At 43.6% G+C, this 27,730-nt stretch overlaps 2 protein-coding genes across 3 annotated transcripts in view; both read left to right on the top strand.

The window, feature by feature from the left end:
• The first annotated feature begins 6,162 nt into the window (after window positions 1-6,162).
• On the top strand, window positions 6,163-6,898 carry ucn3l (urocortin 3, like). Its single transcript, XM_034163399.1, has 2 exons — window positions 6,163-6,245; window positions 6,399-6,898. Exon 2 carries the CDS (start codon window positions 6,409-6,411, stop codon window positions 6,877-6,879), a length of 471 nt encoding a protein of 156 aa, XP_034019290.1. The 5' UTR covers window positions 6,163-6,245; window positions 6,399-6,408; the 3' UTR covers window positions 6,880-6,898.
• Window positions 6,899-14,840: 7,942 nt separating this feature from the next.
• The window catches only part of copg2 (COPI coat complex subunit gamma 2), a 31,396-nt gene continuing 18,506 nt past the window's right edge, over window positions 14,841-27,730 (top strand). For both annotated transcript variants that reach the window (XM_034163012.1, XM_034163011.1), the window contains exons 1-23: window positions 14,841-14,975; window positions 16,403-16,455; window positions 17,466-17,546; window positions 17,631-17,702; window positions 17,829-17,908; window positions 19,682-19,757; window positions 19,872-19,964; window positions 20,073-20,159; window positions 20,234-20,391; window positions 20,483-20,616; window positions 20,703-20,770; window positions 20,853-21,041; window positions 21,120-21,215; window positions 21,428-21,671; window positions 22,512-22,587; window positions 26,043-26,146; window positions 26,222-26,347; window positions 26,424-26,492; window positions 26,677-26,858; window positions 26,948-27,077; window positions 27,165-27,262; window positions 27,350-27,488; window positions 27,580-27,678. In XM_034163012.1, coding sequence (XP_034018903.1) covers window positions 14,939-14,975; window positions 16,403-16,455; window positions 17,466-17,546; window positions 17,631-17,702; window positions 17,829-17,908; window positions 19,682-19,757; window positions 19,872-19,964; window positions 20,073-20,159; window positions 20,234-20,391; window positions 20,483-20,616; window positions 20,703-20,770; window positions 20,853-21,041; window positions 21,120-21,215; window positions 21,428-21,671; window positions 22,512-22,587; window positions 26,043-26,146; window positions 26,222-26,347; window positions 26,424-26,492; window positions 26,677-26,858; window positions 26,948-27,077; window positions 27,165-27,262; window positions 27,350-27,488; window positions 27,580-27,678 — 2,491 coding nt within the window. In that variant the 5' untranslated portion in view covers window positions 14,841-14,938. The remainder of the gene's footprint in view (window positions 14,976-16,402; window positions 16,456-17,465; window positions 17,547-17,630; window positions 17,703-17,828; window positions 17,909-19,681; window positions 19,758-19,871; window positions 19,965-20,072; window positions 20,160-20,233; window positions 20,392-20,482; window positions 20,617-20,702; window positions 20,771-20,852; window positions 21,042-21,119; window positions 21,216-21,427; window positions 21,672-22,511; window positions 22,588-26,042; window positions 26,147-26,221; window positions 26,348-26,423; window positions 26,493-26,676; window positions 26,859-26,947; window positions 27,078-27,164; window positions 27,263-27,349; window positions 27,489-27,579; window positions 27,679-27,730) is intronic.

The raw sequence follows: 27,730 nt of genomic DNA, 5'->3' as shown, positions 1-27,730 counted from the left end.
CAACACGCTGAAACGACCAGATCATTTCCAAAGTGAACGCTGTGGTGATGCGGGACCATCGTGTGACTATCTGAGAAACTGCGGAAGAGGTGGACATCAGCACTTTTTCAGCACATTCCACTGTGACAGAAGATTTGGCCATGAAAAGAGTTGCAGCGAAATTCATCGGCACAAAGCTGATGGCGCAGCAAAAGCGCCTCCGTGTTGAAGCCTCACAGGACATGCTGGACTCCGAAAAATGATGCCCAACTCTTCCACCATTCGGAAGATTCAGACGGCTTTCGGTGGCTTTTCAAGTCGTGTGACTATCTGAGAAATTGTGGAAGAGGTGGGCATGTTACAGCATGTCCTGTGAGACTTCATCACAGAGGTGCTTTTGCTCCGTCGGCAACTTCGTGCCGAAGCCGTCGGCAACTTCGTGCCGAAGCCGTCGGCAACTTCGTGCCAAAGCCATCGGCATGAATTTCGCACCGAAGCCGTCGGCATGAATTTCGCTGCAACTCTTTTCATGGCCAAATCTTGTGTCACAGTGGAATGTGCCAAAAAAGTGCTGATGTCCACCTCTTCCGCAATTTCTCGGCTAGTCACACGACGGTCCCGCATCACCACAGCGTTCACTTTGGAATGATCTGGTCATTTCAGCATGTTGATGGCCGCCCGGAGCGCAGCTCGCTCTCCACCGTTGTGCGGACGTCTTTAAACCGGTTGTACTGCTCCTTATGTTGTATGGCTGGGGGTGCCTGGCTGCCTTTTGTTTCTGTCTTCTGTTCTGTCTTTTGTTTTTCCTTCCAGGTGGCTTGCGTTCAGGACTGAGTGGCTGTGTGGTTGAGCTATCAGGACCTCACCCTGATCACCTGAGGCTGGTCATGTGCAGCTCGTCAGGACTCACAGCTGTGGTGCATCTACATGGATTGGGGCATGGTGGCATTTAAGTCTGGAGTACACAGTGTGTATTTGCCAGAGACTCGACCTTGTGACCAGACGGGTGAGATCGTCATCTCGAGAGCCATCTCATCATCATGGATGCAGAGACCGTACCAGGTTTGATGCATGGTCTGTGAAAGAGGAGGGGGTGAGGTCTCACGCTCGTCAGCACACTTCCTGAGGTACGTTAGGTTTTGTGACTAACATTAGTACAGTCAGTAAATGTGGTGTCCCTCACACCTTATTATATTGAGCTGTTATGTTAGTCGTTTAATCAGCTTCCACTGCAGTGAAGAATGTGAACTGGGTGTTCCATGCCTGCAGGGTGGGAAGCTGATTAGTGATTAAGCCAGGAAGTGTTTGCTGTTTATGTACACCTTTGAGTGGTCTCTCTGTGTGTGGAGTGTGGACTCACATGATGGTTTCTTCTTTCACAGACTCGGTTTGTCGCGGCCACCTGGGGGGTGTCGGCGGGGTCCTTGGGTCCGAACTGTTTCTGGCTCCGGACCGTTTGTGCTGCTAGGAGCGCACCGTATCTCCACCTCGCAGACCGCGCACTCATTTGTTTGTACTTTAGCACATCACTGTTATGTTATTAAATTCAGTTATCCTTTGTACCGTGCTCTGCTTATTTCATACTGGGTCCTTCAAACGCTGGTCGGTTCTCCGTCCTGCGTCCGACACATAACACCTTAATCTGTGTGATGCCCATAGGATCGTCACCGAAAGCCGTCTGAATGGTTTCCACCTGGCTGTCGCCCAGTTTGTGGCAAAATTTGATGCAGTCGTGATGCTCCAGTCGTTCCACCATTTCCTCGCAAAGAAAAAAACAACGAAAGACTCCACCCATCCTCACACAAAGGTGGCTTACAAGCAAATGACGTAATCGACAGGCTTGAAAAAACTCACGCATGCGCACGAAGGTTCAAGGTTGGCTCATGCAAGGACACGTGATTCAAATCCATCAGGTTTTTGAAAAAAATAAAAAGGTCGGATACTTTTCTAACAGACCTCGTATTTGTCCTTCTTGACATGTTTGTGGGAGAAATTTGGTCGACCACAAGCACGACTTGGGTCCACCGCTTGTACTTCTCAGTGGTTTCAAGGATGGGATACAGTTTACTCCTTCCGTGTAATCCTTTGCGAGTATCTTGAATCGCTCCACGTCTGACACAGGCCATAGATATGGTGCTTTGTTGCCACCGTTTTTGGTTTGAAGGGCTTTCCAAGGAAAATAAAATGAAAAAGCCGGTAACTTTTTACTTTGAGACGGAGGGAAAAGTTCAGTGCAGGCTTCACCTCCTTCAGCCATGATACAGAGCTAGCTAACGTTAGCTGCCTGTTTGTAAACAGAGACAGAGGTGCGTGCCAGGGGGAAGGGCGGCAGTGGCTGCCTCCGCTCTGCCTGTCAAGAATTCTCATAACCCACTCATATTGTAGGGACGGTATAACAGAAAATTTTAGTGGTTTTGATACCGTGGCTTTTTCATACCACGCTATACCATGAAACTGGTTATTGGCCCATGTCTAGTGGATGGTGGGATCACAAAACTAAATGCCACATATGATATGTAGGACATGACAGTGATATAATGATATGATAAAATTAACTGAATAATTAAATGAATTATTCACTGGTGCAAAATTCTTGAAAATGCAAATGAAACAATTCATAAAGTGTTATCCAGTTTTGAAGCACCTCATATGGGAATGAACCGAATACTTCTGAAAAGACTGCTCTAAACGCCGTCAACAATATTATCTCCTGGCTTCACCCCTGCAGGAGTTCATCATTTTTATAAGGTCGTTATTGGATTTGTCTGACATGTTGCCAGATTGGGGCTCAGTGTGAGCAGCTTCACTCAGAATGATGAGCTACTTTTAGTGGTAAAATATTCTTGAGATTAAATCTGCCATTGGGGTTCCCTGGTCCTGGACTCTGTCCATGGTGCTGAACTCTAACCGTGCTATTGAACTGTGTCTGTGACCCTTAACTCTGACTGTGCTGTTGAACTCTGTCTGTGACCCTGAACTCTAACCATGCTGTTGAACTCTGTCTGTGACCCTGATCTCCAACTGCACTGTTGAACTCTGTCTGTGACCCTGAACTCAAATGGCGCTGTTGAACTCTGTCTGTGACCCTGAACTCTAACCATGCTGTTGAACTCTGTCTGTGACCCTGAACTCAAATGGCGCTGTTGAACTCTGTCTGTGACCCTGAACTCTAACCATGCTGTTGAACTCTGTCTGTGACCCTGATCTCCAACTGCACTGTTGAACTCTGTCTGTGACCCTGAATTCTAACCTTGCTGTTGAACTCCGTCTGTGACCCTGAACTCTAACTGTGCTCTTGTACTCCATCTGTGACCCTGAACTCCAACCGCACTGTTGAACTCTGTCTGTGACCCTGAACTCAAACCGCGCTGTTGAACTCCGTCTGTGACCCTGAAGTTTAACTGTGCTGTTGAACTCCATCTGTGACCCTGAACTCTAACTGTGCTCTTGAACTCCATCTATGACCCTGAACTCCAACCACACTGTTGAATTCTGTTTGTGACCCTGAACTCAAACCACGCTGTTGAACTCTGTCTGTGACCCTGATCTCCAACTGCACTGTTGAACTCTGTCTGTGGTCCTGAACTCTAACTGTGCTGTTGAACTCTGTCTGTGACCCTGAACTCTAACTGTGCTGCTGAACTCCTTCTGTGACCCTGAGCTCAAACCTTGCTGTTAAACTCTGTCTGTGACCCTGAATTCTAACCTTGCTGCTGAACTCTTTCTGTGACCCTGAACTCAAACGGCGCTGTTGAACTCCGTCTGTGACCCTGAACTCAAACCGCTCTGTTGAACTCCATCTGTGACCCTGAACTCTAACCGTGCTGTTGAACTCCATCTGTGACCCTGAACTCTAACCGAGCTGTTGAACTCCATCTGTGACCCTGAGCTCTCACCTTGCTGTTGAACTCCATCTGTGACCCTGAGCTCTAACCTTGCTGTTGAACTCTGTCTGTGACCCTGAACTCTAACTGTGCTGTTGAACTCTGTCTGTGACCTTGAATTCTAATCGTGCTGTTGAACTCTGTCTGTGACCCTGAGCTCTAACCTTGCTGTTGAACTCTGTCTATGACCCTGAACTCTAACCGTGCTGTTGAACTCTGTCTGTGACCCTGAGCTCTAACCTTGCTGTTGAACTCTGTCTGTGACCCTGAACTCTAACCATGGTGTTGAACTCTGTCTGTGACCCTGAACTCTAACTGTGCTGTTGAACTCCATCTGTGACCCTGAACTGTAACTGTGCTCTTGAACTCCGTCTCTGACCCTGAACTCCAACCGCACTGTTGAACTCTGTCTGTGACCCTGTACTCAAACCGTGCTCTTGAACTCCGTCTGTGACCCTGAACTCCAACCGCACTGTTGAACTCTGTCTGTGACCCTGAACTCAAACCGCACTGTTGAACTTCATCTGTGGTCCTGAACTCTAACTGTGCTGTTGAACTCTGTCTGTGACCCTGAACTCTAACCATGCTGTTGAACTCTGTCTGTGACCCTGAGCTCTAACCTTGCTGTTGAACTCTGTCTGTGACCCTGAACTCTAACCATGCTGTTGAACTCTGTCTATGACCCTGAACTCTAACCATCCTGTTGAACTCTGTCTGTGGTCCTGAACTCTAACTGTGCTGTTGAACTCTGTCTGTGGTCCTGAACTCTAACTGTGCTGTTGAACTCTGTCTGTGACCTTGAATTCTAACCGTGCTGTTGAACTCTGTCTGTGACCCTGAGCTCTAACCTTGCTGTTGAACTCTGTCTATGACCCTGAACTCTAACCGTGCTGTTGAACTCTGTCTGTGACCCTGAGCTCTAACCTTGCTGTTGAACTCTGTCTGTGAACCTGAGCTCCAACCTTGCTGTTGAACTCTGTCTGTGACCCTGAACTCTAACCATGGTGTTGAACTTCGTCTGTGACCCTGAACTCTAACTGTGCTGTTGAACTCCGTCTGTGACCCTGAACTCTAACTGTGCTCTTGAACTCCGTCTCTGACCCTGAACTCCAACCGCACTGTTGAACTCTGTCTGTGACCCTGAACTCAAACCGTGCTCTTGAACTCTGTCTGTGACCCTGAACTCAAACCGCGCTGTTGAACTTCATCTGTGGTCCTGAACTCTAACTGTGCTGTTGAACTCTGTCTGTGACCCTGAACTCTAACCGTGCTGTTGAACTCCGTCTGTGACCCTGAACTCCAACCGCACTGTTGAACTCCGTCTGTGACCCTGAACTCTAACTGTGCTGTTGAACTCTGTCTGTGACCCTGAATTCTAACTGTGCTGCTGAACTCCTTCTGTGACCCTGAACTCTAACCATGCTGTTGAACTCTGTCTGTGACCCTGAGCTCTCACCTTGCTGTTGAACTCTGTCTGTGACCCTGAACTCTAACCGTGCTGTTGAACTCTGTCTGTGACCCTGAAGTCTAACCTTGCTGTTGAACTCTGTCTGTGACCCTGAGCTCTAACCTTGCTGTTGAACTCTGTCTGTGACCCTGAACTCTAACCGTGCTGTTGAACTCTGTCTGTGACCCTGAGCTCTAACCTTGCTGTTGAACTCTGTCTGTGACCCTGAACTCTAACCGTACTGTTGAACTCTGTCTGTGACCCTGAGCTCTAACCTTGCTGTTGAACTCTGTCTGTGACCCTGAACTCTAACCGTGCTGTTGAACTCTGTCTGTGACCCTGAGCTCTAACCTTGCTGTTGAACTCTGTCTGTGACCCTGAACTCTAACCGTACTGTTGAACTCTGTCTATGACCCTGAACTCTAACCATGCTGTTGAACTCCGTCTGTGACCCTGAACTCTAACCGTGTTGTTGAACTCCCAGAAGCATCGAATCGCCTTCTTTTTTTTAAACGAAGACTTTGTGAACGTGTCGTCACTTTGAAAATACTGACGTACTGTAGATTGTGCTGAATGATAAAAGTTGCTCAAACACCTTATTTTGGTGTTTGGCGCTGCAGATTTGAGCTGATTGAGGAAAAAAAAATTATAAAAGGTTTGTGTGTGTGAAGTCTCATGGTCACTGACAGCCGCACTGCAAACTTTTTCTTTTTGATGCGTTTGATCCGTCTGTTCTCGGATCAGCCAATCAGAGCGCGCAAAGCGGACTGAAGCGCGGCTTTGATGACGTCATTGCTGTCGTAGCGAGGTCATTTTCCTGGTTGCTTCTAAATGAAAAGCTGCGTGAATGAACGCGCACTTTTTCCGCGGCGCTGATCTCCGCAGGACTCACAGAAGAAGGTTCACGTTCTTCTCGTTATTCCAGAACACACGAGGTAAGTTTGGCAGGAACTCGGGCTTTTCGTGCGCAGATCAGAAGTTTTTCTGTATTTTTTTTTTTTTTTTCCAAATTGCATGTTTTGTGAAAAGAGAAGAAAAGGTCTTGTGGGTAAAACCTTGTGGCTGCTCCTGTGTGTCTCGTGTCGCAGAGGACACAGCATGCTGTCGTCTCTGAAGACCCTGCTGCTGCTCTCGGTCCTGTGCGCGCCGACCTCCAGCCTGTGCCTGCGCCTTTTCCACACGCGCTCCGACCTCCTTTGTGACGATCACATGGGCTTTGATCTCCAGAGCAGCGAGGACGAGCCGCTTTACTCCCCGGTGGACGCCTGGGGGTCCATCCTGCAGTCCGCGGAGGAGTACAGCACCTCCTCCACCTCCTCCTCCGCTGAATCCAGTCGGGAAAAAAGGACTTCAAGTCCTGCAAACTACCGCATCCTGAGCCGGACCAAACTCAGGGGTCAGATGCTGCAAAACAGCAGCAGAGGAGACCGGAGGAGCAGCGTGACCCTGTCCCTGGACGTCCCCACCAACATCATGAACGTCCTCTTCGACGTGGCCAAAGCCAAGAACCTGCGCGCCAAAGCGGCGGAGAACGCGCGGCTCCTGGCGCAGATCGGCCGCAGAAAGTGACGCTGGACAGCTTTTAAAATCACGCACAGCCGAATGATCAGTGTCAGCTTCCAAAGTGTCACAAAGCACGTGTTGGTTTAGGAAGACAGGACATAGTTTCACCAGGGAGGGATGTGAATTTAACTTTAATTAATTTAACTTATACATTTACTCAAAGGTTCAACTCAAACGCCCATTTGAAGTTTAGGACAAAAGGTAGGGACTCAGGGCTCAAACCAGCAACCTTTTGGTTTATATCAACCCAGTCTCACTGCAGTTGGTGATGGCATCACGAAAAATCAATTAATGTATGGGTTCGTGACATCATCGCGAAAATGGGGCACTTGACGTGATGGGAGTACGAAATGTGGGGTGATAGGGTTAGAGTCAGCGCCCCATTTTCGTGATGGGGACACAAAAAAAACGTGAGACTGGGCTGTTTACTGAAAAAGCAAAACTTAGATCAACTTAAATAAACCTCCCACCGCCTGTTTTTTCACGTTGTCTTGAAGTACATTAAAAATGTGTCCTATTTTTAGCATGTTTTTGCTTGTTCACATTTTAAAAAGTTGATAACCGACAAGATGTTGGTACAAAATTGTTCTTTTTTTTTTTTAAGGACATACGTTTTAAAATAGTAAGTTTGATTGTAAAACGAGAATTGAAACATGTAATTTATTATGACTTAAGTGAAATAAGTATAAAAAACAAACAAACAAACAAAAAAACACTCACAAAACTAACACAACAAATTGTTTGGACATTTTTGAGTAGAATTGAGGTCAAATAAAGAACGTATATAATAAATTAAATTAGAAAAATGTATTTTAATGAAGTTGGTTCGACTCTGATCAGCTTAAAACATATTACTGCCATTTGTTACACCTAAATGTATTAGTTTGTCTCAAAGTACACTATAAAAGATGCTTCATGTGGTTAGTTTGTATATTGTTGCGTGTTTTCAGCATGGAAAAAAAGGTTTTTGGATGTTCACATTTGAGTAAGTTGATAGTTTACAAAATGTTGGTGCAAAATTGTTCATAGTTTTTGTTAAGGACATAGGTTATTAGTGGTTTTAAAACAAACAGTTCAATCATAAAACTAGTATTGCAACATATAATTTATTATGATTTAAGTGAAATCAATTTTCAAACAGCAAAAATAAATAAATAAATAAATTCAAAAATTATGGTAATTTATTTGGACATTTCTAAGTAGAATGGAGACAAAATGAAGAAGTTTGAATAAGTTCATTGAAAAAAATATATCAATGCTAGTTAAACTTTGATCAACTTTTAAAAAAATACTGCCATTAGTTTGTCTCAAAGTACACTGTTAGTTTGTATATTATTGAGTATTTTTAGCATGGGAAAAAAAGTTTTTGCTTGGTCAGATTTTAATATTGATAACAAAATGTTCGTACAAAATTGTTCACAGTTTTAAAAAACAGTTGAAAATAGGCTGACAATGGTTTAAAAAGAAGCTTTGGTAGTAAAACTGGAATTTCGATGTGTAATTTATTTAACTAAAGTGAAATGACATCAGCAAAACAAAAAAATTGTAAACTTAAGGTAACAATAACCTAAAATAACAATAACTCAAATAAAAATGTCTAGGTTTAATTTTCCTTGGGGAGGACCATGCACACCAAGTGTACTAAACCACTTAACTAAATGGTTTGTTAAACTTGTGTAAATCTGACTGTAAAAGTCTCATGACACTGAGTCAGCAGTGGCTGAGTTGGAATTACTTAAAAAGGTCAAACATTAATTTACCTATTTTAAATTTAGCAGTGCGATATTTTACAGTGTATATTTATATTTTAAGATTTCAACCAACTGTAAATATGCTATGAATATATATATATATATATATATATATATATATATATATATATAGGTGTAACAAATTACAGTAATTTTTAAAATATAATTTGGCCAGAGGTTTTGTTTTTCAGTGTACATTCTGAACCACAATTACCAACCAATATATTTTCTGCACACTAATTTAATTAGAATTTGTTCAGTTCTGATTTCTGATTAAATTCTAGCAAATAATTTGATTTGGAATAGGCTCCGCCCCGACAGCAACACTCAACAGGACCAGCTGAGGTTCTGTGTTGATTTTGCTCAATTATTTGGATGATGTCACCACAATTAAGTGATGACATCACCATAATAAGGCGGTGACATCACCATAATAAGGTGGTGACGTCAGGTGAGCAGAAAGGTTACTGGATCGATTCCTGACTTCTCCCTTATTTTGTGTCCATGAGCAAGACACTGAACCTGGAATTGCCATGATCAGTGTGAGTTAGGCAATTCTTAAAAAAACAAACAAAAAAAAAACAACAAAAAACCTTTGTCAACATATAACTTCAAATTTTACAGCTATTTTAAGTACATGCAACCTAAGAATGTGAGTACATTTTATAGCCATTTTAAATTTGTCAAACCGCTCATATTACTTTGAGTAAAATTGTCCCACTAAATTAATTAAATGATTAAATGATGGGGACAGACTTAAATCTCACATTCCATGATGGATGAGAAGATTTGCACTGTACAAATCAGACAAACAAAAGAACGCATCATATTTTATGAGCCTGAGCAGAAGATATCAAATGTGAACTGTCGTCATTACAATAAGAATGTGATGTCTTGTGCTGCAAACTGATCATCCCTTAACATTTTTTTTCTTTGAAGGTTTTTTTTTTTTTTTTTGCTTTTGGGAGCCACTGATTCCAGACTGGAGTGTGAATCGTGAAACTTTGAAAACACTGAAAAATACACAACTAAATGCAGTAAAATGAAAATGCATGAGAATGTCTGTGTTCATCAGATGTTTGGTATTTTTATACTCGAATAAAGGATTATTTTTCCTCAAATAAAGCAAATGGAACTAACTACATATTTGTCTCTTTGTCTACAAAGCTTTGACAAAATGAGATTAAAAAATAAGACAATATGAATGACATTTTGAGAAAAAACTTTTTTTTTTAAAATTAACTACTGAAACCTCTTGCACTGGTCAGTATTAATTATATGCTCAGAAACAACTATTTCATAATTCATAATTCAACAGCTACCACTTTTAACGCATTGTCGACATCTGCTGGCCATGATAGGTATTACACCTGGTTGTGCGCAGATGCGTTGCTCAATTTTTCTTTGATCATTTTAAGGACTTTTTAAATCCAAGTTCAGTTTTATTGAACAGAAAGACTGCACAGAAAAAAAAAAACAGTAATCTATCACAATTATTCAAGGAAAAAAGGGAAATCAACAATATGACAAATATTCAAAGCTTAAAAAAAAAATAAATAATAATAATTTTATATCCCCCCAAGATTCACAAGTAAATTGGCCATAAAGGGCAGGGACACAAATGTAAGTTGATTTTTTTTGGCTGTCAGCCCATCTTAGTCAACTTCTCAAATTAATAAACTGCCAATTTGAGCAGCTTTTGTCGCCATCTAGCGGACTATTTGAGCATTTCAGGGATTCTAGTACATTTCCTACTTGAAACACAAAAATTCTGTGACAAAGGGTATTTAGAAATGTCAGAAACGCATTATTTTTTGGCAGGCAGAGCTTTTACCTCCCAGTATTAATGTATAAAAATGTTTAATTTTGAGACTTTTGCAGTTCTTGAGTTTGTTGGAAGAACAGATTTCTCTTAACACCCTAAGTGTACACTTTTGAAAAAAATATATTTAACTGTTGGGAAAGTGTAGTGACACGGACCCACAACAGGGGGCGTAAATGAACGGACAATGGAAGAAGTCAAATTATAACACTTTACTGGTGTGAATGTCACAACCAAACACAGCAGAATCAGAATGTGCAACAGTCAATTAATAAAGGTGTCGTGTGGGCAGGCTCGACGATATGAGACGCCCGTCAGGAAACGAACCGGAACCACACGATTTCCACCGCCACCTGAACCCGAGGAATACTGGAGCCGCCAAGTCCCGGAGTCCCCAGGTGGCCACCTCTGGTACTGCTGGCAGAAAGCAAAAGACAGTCAAAGGGTGGGTGTGTGAACACCCAGTAACAATGGTGGGAATGCCACCTCCACCTCTCACTCAACACGTTGCAGTGGTCTCAGAGGAAAAGGAGCGCCGTCATGCACAGCCTCCACCAAAACGACCGGTTCTCCTGCAAACACTCACAATAACAAATTTATAAATCACAAAAAAAAGGCTGAGAGTAGTACCTCCAAATGAAGACGATATCTCGGCAGTTTGGTGGAGGTGTCTTCCTGCTTTTATACCAGATGTATGGATTAGTGACAGCTGTCACAGATGATGGGTGACAGCTGTCACCACGGCTTGTTCCTGAGGCGGCAGCGCCCTCTCGTGCCTGAAGCCCGCACTTCAGGCAGGGCGCCTTCTGGTGGTGGGCCAGCAGTACCTCCTCTTCTGGCGGCCCACACAACATTTAACTAAATGTTAAAAGCTTTAAAGCCTGAATTAGTTAAAAAAAAAATTGTATGAAACTGCACTTACAATAATGTAACTGAAATATTTTTTTATTTTTATTTTTATTTTTTGCAAACTGAATACAAACTTCCTTGTAATGATAAAGATAAATAGTTTTATGATCGTAATGACCAGTTATCCCAAAACATGATGTTTGGAGTAATAAAATTTCTCTTGAGTTTCAATGGAATTTTTAAAGGAAATCCACATTACACATTACTCTCAACTTTTAAATTATATCAAATCAAATCCTTTACAATTAAAATGAGCAATTCTAAGCATTTAAAGGACACAGTCAGAACACAACAGTAAATCCCAGGAATCAAATAAAACTAATTCATCCATCACAAACACTAAATAAATTTAAAGACTTAAGTCTTGATTTGAAAATTTCCACAGAGTTTTTCTTTCTCTGATATCAGCTGGTTGATGCCTGATGAGCAAATCTACACTCAGCAGGCCAACGTCCTGAGACCACCATGCACACAGCTGCACATAAGGCTCAATAAGCTCCACAAGACAAGTGGACAATCTGTCAGCGATGCACCAGTCCCCACTTTCCACAGACAGCACCCTCGAGCTGTCTGTGGTTTCATCTTTTCCAGAGGCTCCAAACTTTCAAATTATCTTTCAAAAAATCTTTAACATTGAACAAATTTAAAAAAAATACATAACTGTCAAACAAGATTAAATTCCTTTGATATTTGAAAGCATTATGTAAGATGGCATCTTTATCAACTGGCAAAGTTTGATCCAGATCTGATCCAGATTACAAATTTTGTGGACATTGAAACATTGAAAACCCCATTTAATGAATATTTTACATCATATCTTAATCAAACATGACCCAACTACTATCATATTTGAAAGTGAGGTGCAGACTGGCACTCACTATCACCTGACAAAGTTTGAATTGGATCTGATCCAGATTGTGGATTTTGTGGACATTTGAATTTAATATTAAAAAGCCCATTTGGTGTACATTTTGCATTATAACTCAATCAAATGTGCCTCAATCACTCTCATATTACTATTATGGATTTACCTACACCACCAAAATTGGATGGAGGTTTCAGTTTTATTCCTGTTGAAACCTTGATTCAAGTGCATGAACTAAATACATACTCCTGACATTTGATCACGTCTAATTTAGCTTATGAAAAGCCACTTCTAACAGGACGTTGACCTTGAATACATTTTACATGTTAAAAAATTTGTGGAACTGGAAACTAGTGTTGGCTGAGGTTTGTGCTTTATGAGTGCAATGCTCTAGTTTTCCATTTCATTATGATAAGATAAGATCAACTTTATTCATTCTGAAGGAAATTATTTTTTCCAGACTATAGAAAGATGTTTGGCAATATTGCACATAACACTGAATAACTCTGTTCACTATGTATTCATCCTGCAGAAGGGGAGAGGAATTATACAGTCTGATTGCCACAGGTAGGAAAGACCTCCTGTGATCTTCAGTGGTGCACCTTGGTGGTCTCAGTCTATGGCTGAAGGTGCTCAAACATCAGTGTGGCATGCAGGGGGTGGGAGGTGTTGTCCAGTATGCTGAGCAGTTTCCTCGGCATCCTCCTCTCTGATACCTCCACCACAGAATTCAGCTTAACCGCCAGGGCAGAGCCAGCTCCCCTGATGAACTTGTTGAGTCTGTTCATGTTTATTGCAACATGTTCCCTATTGAATTGACTTCGAACAATTAATGTTATGATTGTACACTCTGATACAGTAAGTGACACTATGTACCTCTATGGTTGGTGTGTGATCCCCCAAAACAGCAAGAAGTTTTATTTTTAAAAAAAGTTTTAAGTTTATTTTCAGATGGTGTTTGACAACCTGATCAAGCCTGTTAGTGCCTTAAAGCAGTGATCCACGATGGATTTAGAAGTCGCTAGCGCCACATAATGTGATGCTAATGGCTAATGTTAACATGAGCAAGTGACTCATTTGTGAGCATTTTATTACAAATATTTGATAATATAGGTTGTTTAGCAGTTAATTGTCCCAACAGATCATTTAAGATGTCTGTGCTGCAGTATTTCTTCTGAAATTGTGAAATTTTCATTAAATTTACTTTAGCTGTGTTAACATGTTAGCAGGTATAGTACTTTAGCTGATGTTCACTTCATTCAAACAAACCCTAACAGCCAACCATGACTGAGGAAATAATCTGGTCATAATTTTTAATACCCCACCAAAGTCACCCATCAAACAAAACCAAATATGCTTTAATAAATAACAGTAAATATTAGCTTTTTATAAATTTGAAATGATGGTGTATTTGTCAATCCAGGTCCCCATGGGTCTTGCTCAAGCTCCACTTCTTTACCCATTTATGGGTTGACTGTTGAGCTATATATAGCAGGCTGTTTTGTATGTTACACATTATATTCCAATTACATTTTTTCTGCAAATCTGATTGGTTAATCATGTGAGATTTCAGACCGTATAATATCGGGTGTACTGTTGCAAAATATCGACCGTTTCGCATTTCATGTATTACTGCATGCTCTGACCGCGCGTGCTGCTATGCAGGTGTCAATAATGGCACTGTCGGCTCAGAGTGAGAGAAAGTCGCATAGCAACGACAATGCCAAAATGGGTGAATTTAAGCTACCATACAATATCCGTTTTACCGGCTCCGCTAACGCGTCGCTGGTAAAGCTCAATTTGCAACCGTAAACCAGCATGAACATCTGCAAATGATCAGACACGAGGGGGTTATTCCCTAAGTATAGCCCATAACATACTGCCTATAATGCCTAGCAACAACTAGTGATTTGAAGCCATTTTGTTTCCATTAGGCATTGCATTTACTGCAATTTTGCACTACAACTTCACTGCCATACTTCTTATCATTACTAAGCAGGACTAACTTAGACTGAGAAAACACACTGGAAAATTAATTTATATAATTTGATTTGTGAGTTGGAAAATAAATGCATTTCAGAGGTCAATGGCTGTGTTTAATTAATCATTATTTAGGGTTTAATAAGAGTTTCAAGCTCAAAATTCCACTACTTAATACAAAAACGTATTTGAGATAATTCCACCACTGTTATTAAAGCAAGTTATTCCTATCATAAAAACAATTAACAAGTGTTCAACAGAGCAACAGAAAAGAAATACATATGATATGAAGGGAGTGCTTTATCTCATCTTTCTGTTGATAAATTGAAACCATTATAGATTTTTCATTAATGTTATTAATAAATATATAATTCTGGCCTAGCATTGATGAGATTAAAATAGTTTAATGTTTTGATGTTATATGCGCTATAGTTAATTAATCTAAAGTAACCCGTTATTTTGACATCCATAAGGGTTAGGTTAGGGTTATTTATTTTAGTTTTGCTGTATTTTTTAGTATCAAATAAATATCAAATAAATCAATTAAAAATTAAATAATTATGAAAGCCTGGAACATGAATTTGGCTGACGCCCTCTGCTGGTCCCGATACATAATGAGACTGCTGACGTATTTCCGTTCACGCAGCCTCGCAGAGAGGAAGTGACGTTTCGCTTTGGCGACGTGGAAGTAGATTCTGTTTGTGCTAGCGTTCGACACAGCGTCAATACGAGAAAAAAATGATTAAAAAATTTGATAAGAAAGACGAGGAGGCCGGTAAGACTGGCCGCACCACTGTTTTGTTTCTCTTTGTTGATATTAGAAGTTGTTTTGACTGGCAGGGTTTCGCTATCCGTGAGAGCTGAATGCTAGCTAGCATTAGCTCTGTTAGCTGTTTCAGACATAAGGTGCTTAATCCGAATGCTTTTTTTATAGTCCACTTTTGTTTGTTGTCACAGGAAGGCTGTATTTTCAAAGTTTGATGTTAAATTTGATGTACACCAGAAAACACAGCTATATTTTACTTAAATATGCTGAAATAGTGCCTCTTTTAAAAGGGTCAGGTGCTTAAACATTGGTTTTTATTTGCCTTTTGGGGCTACATGTTATAGAGGGTTTTCATGTGACGTATCGGTCACGTCATTTTGTGTCCCGCGCCCATTCTGGATTACGACGCGGTGACCGCTGTGTTACGCTTCGTGCATTTGGCGAACAATTGCAGAAGCTTCAACGTCGGCGTGAAGAAGCCTCACGGCACCGTGGCACTGAGAGAGATCCGCCGCTACCAGAAATCCACTGCTCCCAGAATTTTATTTTATTTTATTCGGCAATAAAATTATATAAGAATACATAAAAATACTGCAGAGGATAACACAAGATCGCTTCCAATGCGGATGCTTATTTACATTGTGGTCCTTGAGTACCAAGCTGCTGATCCGCAAGCTGCCCTTCCAGCGCCTGGTGAGAGAAATCGCTCAGGACTTCAAGACGACCTCCACTTTCAGAGCTCCGCTGTGATGCTCTGCAGGAGGCTGGTGAGGCTGACCTGGTCGGCAGCTTCCTAGTTCACAATATCGCAGTGTGACACTGTCGGCCAGTTCGTTACATCACCACTAAATTCACTATCTGGTATAAGATGGATCCACTGAACCAACTGCTACACATCTATCACGATAAATAGCTTTATCTCGAGGATTTAAAGCATCGTAATAACTGTACATTCTCTCCATTTTTCTATCATGCGCCAGCCTCCTTGTAATCCAGAATGGAGACGGCACCTGTCCTGCAGCAAATCGGTCATGTGATTGAAAACCCTCTATTGAAAGCGTTCTTGTGTGAGCCTCGGCAGTATTTTTATGTATTCTTATATAATTTTATTGCCGAATAAAATAAGATAAAATTCTGGGAGCAGTGGATTTCTGGTAGCGGCAGATCTCTCTCAGCACCATGGTGCTGTGAGGCTTCTTCACACCAACGTTGAAGCTTCTGCATGTGTTCACCAAATGCACGTAGTGTATCACAGCGGCCACCGCGTCGTAATACAGAATGGGCGCAGGACACAAAATGACGTGACCGATGCTTCACATGAAAACCCTCTATACATAACGTAGAAAATCCTACAAACTGTGGGTGACAACCTTAAGTGACCTGTGTTAGCTGTAAATAATATTTCAAAAGTCACTGATTTGTGATTTGATGTCCAGGAAGCGGCTCAAACCCTTTCCAGCACCTGGAGAAGAGTGCAGTGCTACAGGAGGTATCCTTTTGTTTTGTTTTTTCTTTAAATATTGTTCAGCTGCAGGAGTACCTTGACAAAATTGCATTTGAAGTACTTTCAACTGAAATCACAAGTGGGTAGTATTGTAAATTGTCCTGTGTGTCTGGGTATAAACAAGACAAAAGGGGGGGAAAAAAAATCAACCAGCTGGATGGATTTTCAACAAACTTGATAGGAAATATTGGTTTCTCAGAATACAAAAGGTGGAGAACCACACCCTGCTTTTTCTAGCTTGGGCTCAAAACTTCTCAGTCGCCCCTGCATAATTAAATGTCTGACAAGTACAGCTTTTTTTATAAAAGGCAGTGTCTAAGCTCAAGCGTAACTGGGTCTGCTTGGGGTCAGAGGTCCAACGTTGCGTATCATAGCTATATCCGCTTATAATGTTAAGTCATGTGAGGGGTGGAGCCTATCCCAGCAGTCATAGGGTGTTAGGTGGGATACACCCTGGACAGGGTGCTAGTCCATCACAAGGCCACATGTAAACAGACAAACTCCTTCACCAATTTAAAGAATCCATTTCACCTAACAAGCATATCTATGGATATCAGAGGAAGCCGGAGCACCCAGAGGGAACCCATGCAGACACAGGGAGAACATGCTAACTCTACACAGAAAGGGCAGGAAACAATCCCACAACCTTCTTGCTGTGAGGTATCAGTGCTAACCACTAAGCCACCGTCCTGCCATGTAACATATCAAGTACTCATAAAGTATATAGAGCCCCGCTGTCACAATGAAGTTAAAAGGAAGTCATAGTCATGTTTGTTCAGAGCGTGCAAATTTTGCATTAGTGAATCTTAAGATAAAAAATATTGCATATTAGTGGTCCGTGTGGCATCTCATCAGACTCCAGCCTCTCTGGCTTAATGCAGATTTTTATTTTCAGTCTAAGAGATTTTTGTGGCTTGTGTTTCTGTGTGTGACATTTTAACATTACTTGCTGTTTTTTATTATTTCTCCCACTGAAATGAATGCCTCATTCACAGGCACGCATCTTCAATGAGACTCCCATCAACCCGAGAAGATGTCTCCACATTCTCACCAAGATTATCTACCTTCTTAACCAGGTCACATGGCGTTTGAAAAAAGCACAGCTTTCTGTTTGTGGTGATGTATTTCCGTTAAAACTATGTCTGCCTTTGTTGATGCAGGGAGAGCATTTTGGGACCACAGAGGCCACAGAAGCCTTCTTTGCAATGACCAGACTCTTTCAGTCCAATGATGTAAGGTTTCCTTCTTGTTTTTTTTAAATTGATGTTGATTAACAAGGAAAACAATAAAAGAGCAGCTGTGTGATTGACACTACTGAAAAGGAAATGTGTAACATTTCTCCTTTGTGCTTCTCTTAGCAAACTCTGAGGAGGATGTGCTATTTGACCATCAAAGAGATGGCCAACATCTCTGAAGATGTCATCATTGTTACCAGCAGGTTTGTGCTGACTTCATGTGGATGCCTCTTACATTTTTATTTTTTTTTCAAATTTTGCTTCTGTTTGAGTCAGCTTTAATGTTGATGTACAATTACTGTAAGTTTGAACCCTCTGGGGTCCATGGATGCACCAGCACACCCAGTCAACTTTTCATCATATTTCTATTAATAAATCAGTGACACAATATCAAACACTTCATTCAACCACTTCTTCAAACTGCAACTTCCTCACCCCCTTCCTCTATCATTTTCTTTTTTCAGTGGAGCAAGTGGACATTTTTGTAACATATATGGACACACCAGTTGTCATCAGTGAAAGACATTCAAACAGTATAGATTGATTGAAGAGACAGGAAATTCAGCTGGCAATACGTATGCCCTTACACAATCCCAGTACCAGGTCCTTGCCGTGCAGTTCCCAGTGTGTGGTGCTGCTGCCCTGCACAGCACATATTTTAGTTTTTTTTAAATTTATTTATACATGGTTTTAAAATCTTTTTTTTTTTTTTTTTTGCCATATATTACACTATTTTTGTGACTTATAGATTTTGGTAAACCCATTTCTAACATCAAAACAGTTCATCCAGATGAATTAAGGTGTTTATTATTTAAATATTTGAAGAATTAAATAAAAAAACTTCATATTTTCAGCTTTACAGCCAAATTATAGCTTTTTCCCACAGAGGTTTATGCCAAATATGTTTCACTCAGAAAGCTGAGGTTTTTTTTTTTTTTAACTGAATATTTTAATATGCAGCATATAAATATATTATGTTCTCCACTCAGATTGCAATAGCCAATCACAGATTAGCCTTTCTGTCCATCAGTTACCTGTATTTTGGCATGCTTGGCGCCAGAAAGTTATGTTGGATCCAAAGGGATCCAAAAAGGCTAGGACTAAAAGTTATATTGGATCAGTTCCCACTGACCAATAGCGTTAGAGCTTACTGCCAACAGCTAGCCAATCAGATTGCGGCATACAATTATTCATGAGATGACATCACTAATGACGTAGCAGAGGTCAGGAACTAGCTGACAGATGCTGGTTAAAAAAATGGCAACAAACATGTCAACAACAGCAGCAAATCGTCTGCCAGCGAGATTTGCTGAGTTCAGAGGAGGAACAGGTGGAAATATTGAACTCCAGGGATGGCAAAAACACTAAGGTAGACAAGCACGCTACTGACATTTTAGCAGCATTCATATGCTGTTCACAACAAAATAAATTGATCTAATTTACTTGACTCTTTGTTGTTTGCTTAATTTGTGAGGGGGGTGGAGAACATAACAATTGATGGATAACAATAATATATAATTATTTGTATAATGTGCAGGTACCTTTTTTTGAAAGGGGGATTACTGAAGGTATGATAAAATGACCTGGATGCACTGGACAGTGACACTGTTAGCTTTAAGACAGATCGAACATGTTACAGCAGGATGTTTGTTGCATCTGTAGTAGAATCCTGTGTGTAGGTAACATGAGTTCAGACATGCTCAAAGTGTCTGTTTTGTCTTCCCTCTCATAGTGACATATTACAGGTTTATTTCCAGCACAGATGCGCACACAATACACAATTGTACTTAGTGACACAGACCTATGTGCGTGGCACACTCACCTCTCGCCAAATACTGCAGTGTTATAGGGTCACTCTGTCATTAGCAGATCAGATAAACTGCACTTCCATAACAAATTTGGGTGGAGAGAGAGAATTCTGTTTAATCCTGACTTCTTACTTCATGTAGTGGTGTTTTATTTATTTATTTTTTTAGTCTGACCAAAGACATGACAGGGAAAGAAGACGTGTACCGAGGACCAGCCATCAGAGCCCTGTGCAGGATTACAGATGTGAGTTTCTTTTTCTTCCTAAACTTCTTGGACTTGACCTCTCCTGCACAGACTCCCCTCGAATTTAATGTTTCCTGGTTGAGAAACTGCAATTTTTGTTCTTAATTCTCACAGACCACCATGCTGCAGGCCATCGAGAGGTACATGAAGCAGGCGATTGTGGACAAAGTGCCCAGTGTGTCCAGTTCAGCTCTGGTCTCTTCACTGGTAAGATTTAGAAATCCCAGTCGAGGTTTCAGGTACTATTGGAGAGTCCCGATCTACAGTCGGGGTGTGTGTGATTGTTGTGACTCAGCCAGCTTTATTTGTGTTCAGCACATGGTGAAGATGAGCTACGATGTGGTGAAGCGTTGGGTGAACGAAGCCCAAGAAGCTGCTTCCAGTGACAACATCATGGTGCAGGTGAGTCGGACACGCCCACAGTGGAGTTTGCGTATTGAGTTTACAATTTTAAAGTTCTGCGTGTTGTCATCCAGTACCACGCCCTGGGCCTGTTGTACCACCTCAGGAAGAACGATCGCCTTGCGGTGACCAAAATGCTCAACAAGTTCACAAAATGTGGTCTCAAGTCTCCGTTTGCATACTGCATGCTAATCCGGATTGCCAGTAAACTGCTGGAGGAGACCGAGGGCGGGTGTGTAGAGTGTCACAGCATCATTTTTTGTAACCAAGTTCAACATCCAGCAAACGGAATTGTGATGTTTTGTAACTTTGTGTGCGTTCAGCCACGACAGTCCCTTGTTTGATTTCATCGAGAGCTGCCTGAGGAACAAGAACGAGATGGTGGTGTACGAGGCCGCCTCCGCCATCGTCCACATGCCAAACTGCACTGCCAGAGAGCTGGCTCCTGCTGTGTCAGGTCAGTCCCCCACCCCCCTTTTTAAAATTAATTCATTTAGTCTCTGCTGAGTCATCCTTAATGATGTTTGACTTGTTTTCCTTCAGTCCTGCAGCTCTTCTGCAGTTCTCCCAAAGCAGCACTGAGATATGCAGCAGTCAGAACTCTCAATAAGGTACGGCTGTGTGAACGTAGGGGGGAGGGGTCCTCCTTCTTTGTCTCAGCGTCCAATAAGTTCAAGATTTTGTGTCCACTAGGTGGCGATGAAGCACCCATCAGCTGTGACGGCCTGTAACCTGGACCTGGAGAACCTGATCACCGACTCAAACCGCAGCATTGCCACCCTGGCCATCACCACGCTGCTGAAGACCGGCAGCGAGAGCAGCGTGGACCGACTCATGAAGCAGATCTCCTCCTTCGTCTCCGAGATCTCGGACGAGTTCAAGGTCAGGCAGCGCAAACAAACGCATGTCAGGGTGGATCTTTAGAGTCTGTGTGATGTCAGCGGTCCTCGTTTCTTCCAGGTGGTGGTGGTGCAGGCCATCAGCGCTCTGTGCCAGAAGTATCCCAGGAAGCACAGCGTGATGATGAACTTCCTGTCTAACATGCTTCGAGACGATGTAAGTCAGAGCTTCATGATCAGTCAGGTTCCAGTGGACGGAACTGTTTTTGGAGCTAAACTGCTTTTCTTTGAGGTCACCATATCTCATTTTTATTATTCCCTGTAATGACAGTGAGGTAAATAACGGCTAATTCATGCACTCATACAAGATGTGCACAGTAACAGGTCTTGTTGCCGCAGTGTGTCAGATCTGATCTGGTCTTCCTGCAGGGTGGCTTCGAGTACAAGCGGGCCATCGTGGACTGCATCATCAGCATCATCGAGGAGAACCCCGAGAGCAAGGAGACCGGCTTGGCCCATCTGTGCGAGTTCATCGAGGACTGCGAGCACACGGTGCTCGCTACAAAGATCCTGCACCTGCTGGGCAAGGAGGGCCCTCGGACCCCCCAACCCTCCAAATACATTAGGTTTATCTTCAACCGGGTGGTGCTGGAGAGCGAGGCCGTCCGTGCAGGTGAGACACACGGCTAAATGTGACAGTCAATTCTGTCAACGTTATGCTCTGTCGTTTAACAAAAGCAGGCAGATTGTTTGGTTGTGGAGCCGCAAAATTTTGGCATCATCAATTTTGGCACCCCATGTGAATCGCATACTCCACCTCCACCTCCAAATAGTTGGTGGCCATCCACAAATAAACTCCATTGAAGACATTGCTGCATCTTCATTCATCATTCAGCCTCACCTTTAGCACCTTCATGCAGATATTTGGAGATGTTTCAAGTCATGTTAACGTGTTATTCCGTTAGCTATGTAAGCTAGCATAATGTAACCATAGCTTGTTGTAGTGCCATTCTGACCATGGTACCTGCGCTGTAATGAAACGTTTGTGTTTTAAGGAAACACTAGTCTGCAGCTGCACGACAGACCTGGAGCAAATGGTGCAGCCGGACATGTACAATGTTTGACGTGCTCACCCAACTGTGTCACGAACCAGTGCTTCATATTCTGTTAAAAACGTGTAAACACTGTTAACATAGTTTAGTCTAGATTAAGGTCTGTACCATTACTGCAGAGTTCTGTGCAAAGTAAAAGGCTGTTTTCACTGATGCATTTATTAACAGTGAAAACAGACCATATTCCAAGTTTATACTTGAATTAATTCATTTATATAGAATTTCCCAATGACCTGCCTGAAAGTAGTCATATTTTGCAGAAAGGAAGAGGTGTGTGAGATTTAGTTTTCTGGTGTTCTGTGTTGTGGCTTCATTAACCTCTGGGTCCTCTTAATGTTGGGGGTTGAGCGTCATTTCTGGTTTATTCCGTCACTTCGTAACATAAGCTCTTAATGTTCCAGCTGCCGTCAGCGCGTTGGCAAAATTCGGCGCGCAGAACGATGACCTCCTGCCGAGTGTCCTGGTTCTCATGCAGAGGTATGTTTCCTGTTTTCAGCTTTCGATTCTGAGGGAAGTGTTGTAGAACACAGTTGAAGTCATTAATGTATTAAATCTGTGCTGTTGCAGTGTTAATGCAACACCAGAAGTGTTAAAGTGCACATTTGTTCTTCCCCCAGTATGACATACAGGGTTTTAAAGCAATCAGCATCTCCGTTTGTGTATTTTTTGCTTGTTAGCGCAATATCTCAAGAACCAGTTCACTAATTTCATTCATACAGTACATCTGTATGTCTGTCTGATGTCTACTGCTGTCCCTCTCTGGAATATCTCCTCATAAACTGCAGACTGTTCTACTCTCCACGTGAGTTTAACTCTTTCATACTTTGCTCTGTGTATATTTCACTGAGCACGGACGTGCACGAGGCCGAGTGCGCGCGCGGATGAGATTATGAGCGTGGAGAGAGACTCTCTGTGATTTTAACAAAGGGAATCTCAGTCAGGAATTACCAAAATACAAACTGTTAAATGCCCGACCAGAGAAGGGAGCACGTTAGATCATTGTTACACGACAGTGAGTGGTGTGTACCGAGCGGTGGCCCGTGCAGCTTTGGGACTCTCAGATCACGTGATGGTCCACTTGATCCCCGCATACAGACAGAGACTAAAACTCTCTAAACCTGTTGTGAGGACATCTAAAGTGTGGAGCAATGAAGCTGTGGAGGAGCTACGCACGTGCTTGGCCACCACGGATTGGGATATGTTTGAGGCTTCAACAGACAGTCTAGATGACTACACGGACACTGTGACGTCATATATTCATTTCTGTGAAGACAGCATCATCCCACAGCGCACCAGGGTGAGATATAACAATGACAAGCCCTGGTTCACACCTAAACTCCGGCAGCTCCGTCAGCAGAAAGAGGTGGTTTTCAGAGAAGGAGACAGAGACAGCTATAGAGGTGCAAAGTACAGATTTAGCAAGGAGGTGGCAAAGGCTAAATCCATGTACAGTTCACGTCTGCAGCAAAGGTTCTCTGCCAACGACTCGGCCTCTGTGTGGAGGGGGTTGCAAGAGATCACCAACTACAAGCCCAAAGCACCTCATTCTATTGACGACCTGAAGCTGGCCAACGACCTGAACGTCTTCTGTTCATGCTTTGAAGACAAGGTCTCACACCTCCCCACCCCCCACACAACTGGATGTTCAAACACCCTGGACCTCCCCCCTCTCACTGCTGCCCTCCCCCCGTTGCCCTCTCCGTCCAAGAGGAGGACGTGAGAAGACATTTCAAAAGGCTGAATGCATGTAAGGCCCCGGGCCCAGACTGTGTCTCCTGCCACCCTGAGACACTGTGCTGATGAGCTGGCCCCAGTCTTCACGGGGATCTTCAACACCTCCCTGGAGTCATGCCGTGTTCCAGTCTGCTTCAAGTCCTCCATTATAGTTCCAGTCCCCAAGAAACCACACGTCACTGGACTTAATGACTACAGGCCTGTGGCTCTCATGTCTGTAGTCATGAAGACCTTCGAACGCCTGGTTTTATCCCACCTGAATCCATCACCGACCCCCTGCAGTTTGCTTACAGAGCCAACAGGTCTATAGACGACGCCATAAACCTGGCCCTGCACTCCATCCTGCAGCACCTGGACTCCCCAGGAACCTACGCTAGGATCCTGTTTGTGGACTTCAGCTCTGCATTCAACACCATCCTTCCGGCTTTGCTCCAGGACAAGCTTTCTCTGCTCCACGTGCCCGACTCCACCTGCAGGTGGATCACAGACTTCCTGACGGACCGGAGTCAGCGTCTGAGGCTGGGAAAGAATGTCTCGAACACTCGGGCTCTCAGCACAGGATCTCCACAGGGCTGTGTCCTTTCCCCTCTGCTCTTCTCCCTGTACACTAACTGCTTCACCTCCAGCCACGACTCTGTAAAGCTCATCAAGTTTGCGGACGACACCACCCTCATCGGACTCATTTCGGATGGGGATGAGTCTGCCTACAGGAGGGAGGTGGACCGGCTGGTGGCCTGGTGTAGCAGCAACAACTTGGAGCTCAACGCCCAGAAAACAGTGGAGATGATCGTGGACTTCAGGAAAGCCACAGCCCCCCCGCCCTCCCTCGCCCTCACCAACAGCCCCATCACCACTGTGGACTGTCACCGCTTCCTCGGCACCACCATCACCCAGGACCTCAAGTGGGAGTCAACCATCAGCTCCCTCATCAAGAAGGCCCATCAGAGGATGTACTTCCTGAGGCAGCTGAAGAAGGCCAAGCTGCCTGTCCAGCTGATGGTACAGTTCTACATGGCCATCGAGTCCATCCTCTGCTCCTCCATCACGGTGTGGTACGCCGGGGCCATAGCCAGGGACAGACACAGACTGCAGCACATTGTGGCCTCTGCTGAGAAGGTGATCGGCTGTAGCCTTCCATCTCTCCACGACCTGCACGTCTCCAGGACTCTGGGCCGAGCAGGTCGGATCACAGCTGACCCTTCTCACCCTGCACACAGTCTATTCAAACCACTCCCCTCAGGCAGGAGGCTACGGTCCATCCGGACCAGAACCTCCCGCCATAAGAACAGTTTCTTCCCCTCTGCCGTTAGACTCATGAACTCCTCATAACTCAGTCACCTTAACCTTAACTCTGTCACTTTATCATTTTATCAAGGGTCACTTTAGACAATGTACTTTGGTTTTAATTGCACTCCTCCCACTGCACTTTTTTCTGTTTCTCTTTCTTTCTGTTTTTCTGTTGCACACAGCCTTTCATATTTCATACGTCATTTTTTTTATCTTATTTTCTTATTTTGGCACATATTGTATATTTTATCTTAGCATTTTACATTGCTCTCTGTTTAATGTTGCACCATTATATCGAAGCAAATTCCTATTCTGTGAATCCTGTTCATTGGCAATGGCAATAAACTTCTGATTCTGATCTGTGAAGTATTGACAGCTCTTCACTTTTTCCACATTTTATGTTACAGCCTTATTCCAAAATGGAGTAAATTCATTTTTGTCTCAAAATTCCACTCACAACACCCCATAATGACAACATGAGAAAAGTATTTTTGTTTGTTTTTTGCAAATTTATAAAACAAACAAACAAAAACTAAGAAATCACATGTTCATAAGTATTTACAGCCTTTGCTCAATACTTTGTTGATGCACCTTTGGCAGCAATTACAGCCTAAAGTCTTCTTGAATATTATGCCACAAGTTTGGTGCACCTATCTTTGTGCAGTTTTTCCCATTCCTCTTTGCAGCACCTCTCAAGCTCCATCAGGTTGGATGGGGAGCTACCTATTTTATAAACACCACCCAATCCAGAACCCGTGGATCCCCACGGGCAACACAGAGTTTCATATAAGCGTGTACTTGGGTGATCCCTGACACTTTGTATTACTGATATGTGGGGACCGGGGGGGGGGGGGGGTTATGTCATCTCCTGATGACCCTTGTTGTAATATTCCTTTCACGCGTCTGCACAGGTGCATGATGGACAGTGATGATGAGGTGCGCGACAGAGCGACATTCTACATGAACGTTCTCCAGCAAAAGCAGAAGGCTCTGAATGCTGCCTACATCTTCAACGGTGAGACGCGAGCATGTCTGTCAGCGTGGAACCAGCGAGCGGAAACAAGCATGTGCTAACCTGCTCTCCCCTCAGGTCTGTCCGTCTCCATCCCCGGTCTGGAGAAGTCGCTGCACCAGTACACCCTGGAGCCGTCAGAGAAACCCTTCGATATGAAGACTGTCCCGCTGGCCACCACACCCATCTCAGAACAGAAGACGGGTACGCTTCCATACCAGGGCCAGTCCGCTCAACTGGATTTGATTAGCACTTCTGTTAACCATGCCCTTTCTTTCAGAAATCGCTCCTGTTGCAACCAGCAAGCTGCCAGAAAAGTTGGCTCCATCCCGCCAAGACATTTATCAGGGTGAGGTTGTCCTCTGAAATATTAACAGGTGTAACATGGGAACGGCCATTTATTGCTGCAGCGACTTAACTTCTGTGCTGTTTTTTCCCCCCAACATTTTATTGACTAAACGTGTCCTCAGTTGTAATGTTTGTCCTCTTTGGGTTGTTATATTTCTGTCTCTGTCCTTTCATCCGTCTGACAGAACAATTGGCGGCTGTGTCAGAATTCCAGGGTCTCGGCCCGCTCTTCAAGTCCTCTGAACCCGTGCAGCTGACGGAGGCGGAGACAGAGTACGTGGTGCGCTGCGTCAAACACACGTTCAGCAGGCACATGGTCTTCCAGTTTGACTGCACGAACACACTGAACGACCAGCTGCTTCAAAAGGTACCGCTGGCTTCCTGTGCCTCTGTGGATTCTGGTGTTCTCCACTGGGAGCGCTGCGGCTGACGTCCAGTGTCCATGTTTTGTTTCAGGTCATGGTGCAGATGGAACCGTCGGAGGCCTATGAGGTCATACACTATGTCCCCGCCCCCAGCCTCCCTTACAGCCAGCCCGGCTCCTGCTACACACTGGTCCGTCTCCCTGATGATGATCCCACTGCTGGTAAGGACCCAAGACCCCGCCGGCTGTTACGCGGTCTGAACTCGTAGCCACAGACGGGTTGGTTTAATCTGCACTGTCTGTCTGTAGTGTCATGTACCTTCAGCTGTACAATGAAGTACCTCGTCAGAGACTGTGACCCCAACACAGGAGAGCCTGACGATGATGGTTACAATGACGAGTACGTGGTGCGTATATGCAGTATGCTGCACTGATGGAGTCGTGTTGCTGGCGTTGGCGCTGTGTTGGTGACCGTGGTTGTCCTCTGCTTTCAGCTGGAGGATCTGGAGGTGACGGTCGCAGATCACATCCAGAAGATTTTGAAGCCAAACTTCGGAGCGGCCTGGGATGAAGTGGGAGATGAATTTGAGAAGGAAGAGACTTTCGCCCTGGCGTCCGTGCGGACTCTCGATGGTAGTTATTCCAGGTTTTGATGCTGTGGCTTTTATCTCCTCATGGTACCTGACCGACAGTTTTTTTTTTTCTCTCCATCTTCCCTGGGCAGAGGCGGTGGGTAACATCATCAGCTTCCTTGGGATGCAGCCGTGTGAGCGCTCGGACAAAGTGCCCGAGAACAAGAACTCTCACGTCCTGTTCCTCGCTGGTGGGTGTTAACGTCCAGTTAGCTACGACACTTTGAAAGAAGGCATGCCACA

This window comes from Thalassophryne amazonica, chromosome 22 (assembly GCF_902500255.1).
Source record: "Thalassophryne amazonica chromosome 22, fThaAma1.1, whole genome shotgun sequence".
Lineage (NCBI taxonomy): Eukaryota > Metazoa > Chordata > Actinopteri > Batrachoidiformes > Batrachoididae > Thalassophryne > Thalassophryne amazonica.
This window is presented reverse-complemented; position numbering and strand designations above follow the sequence as displayed.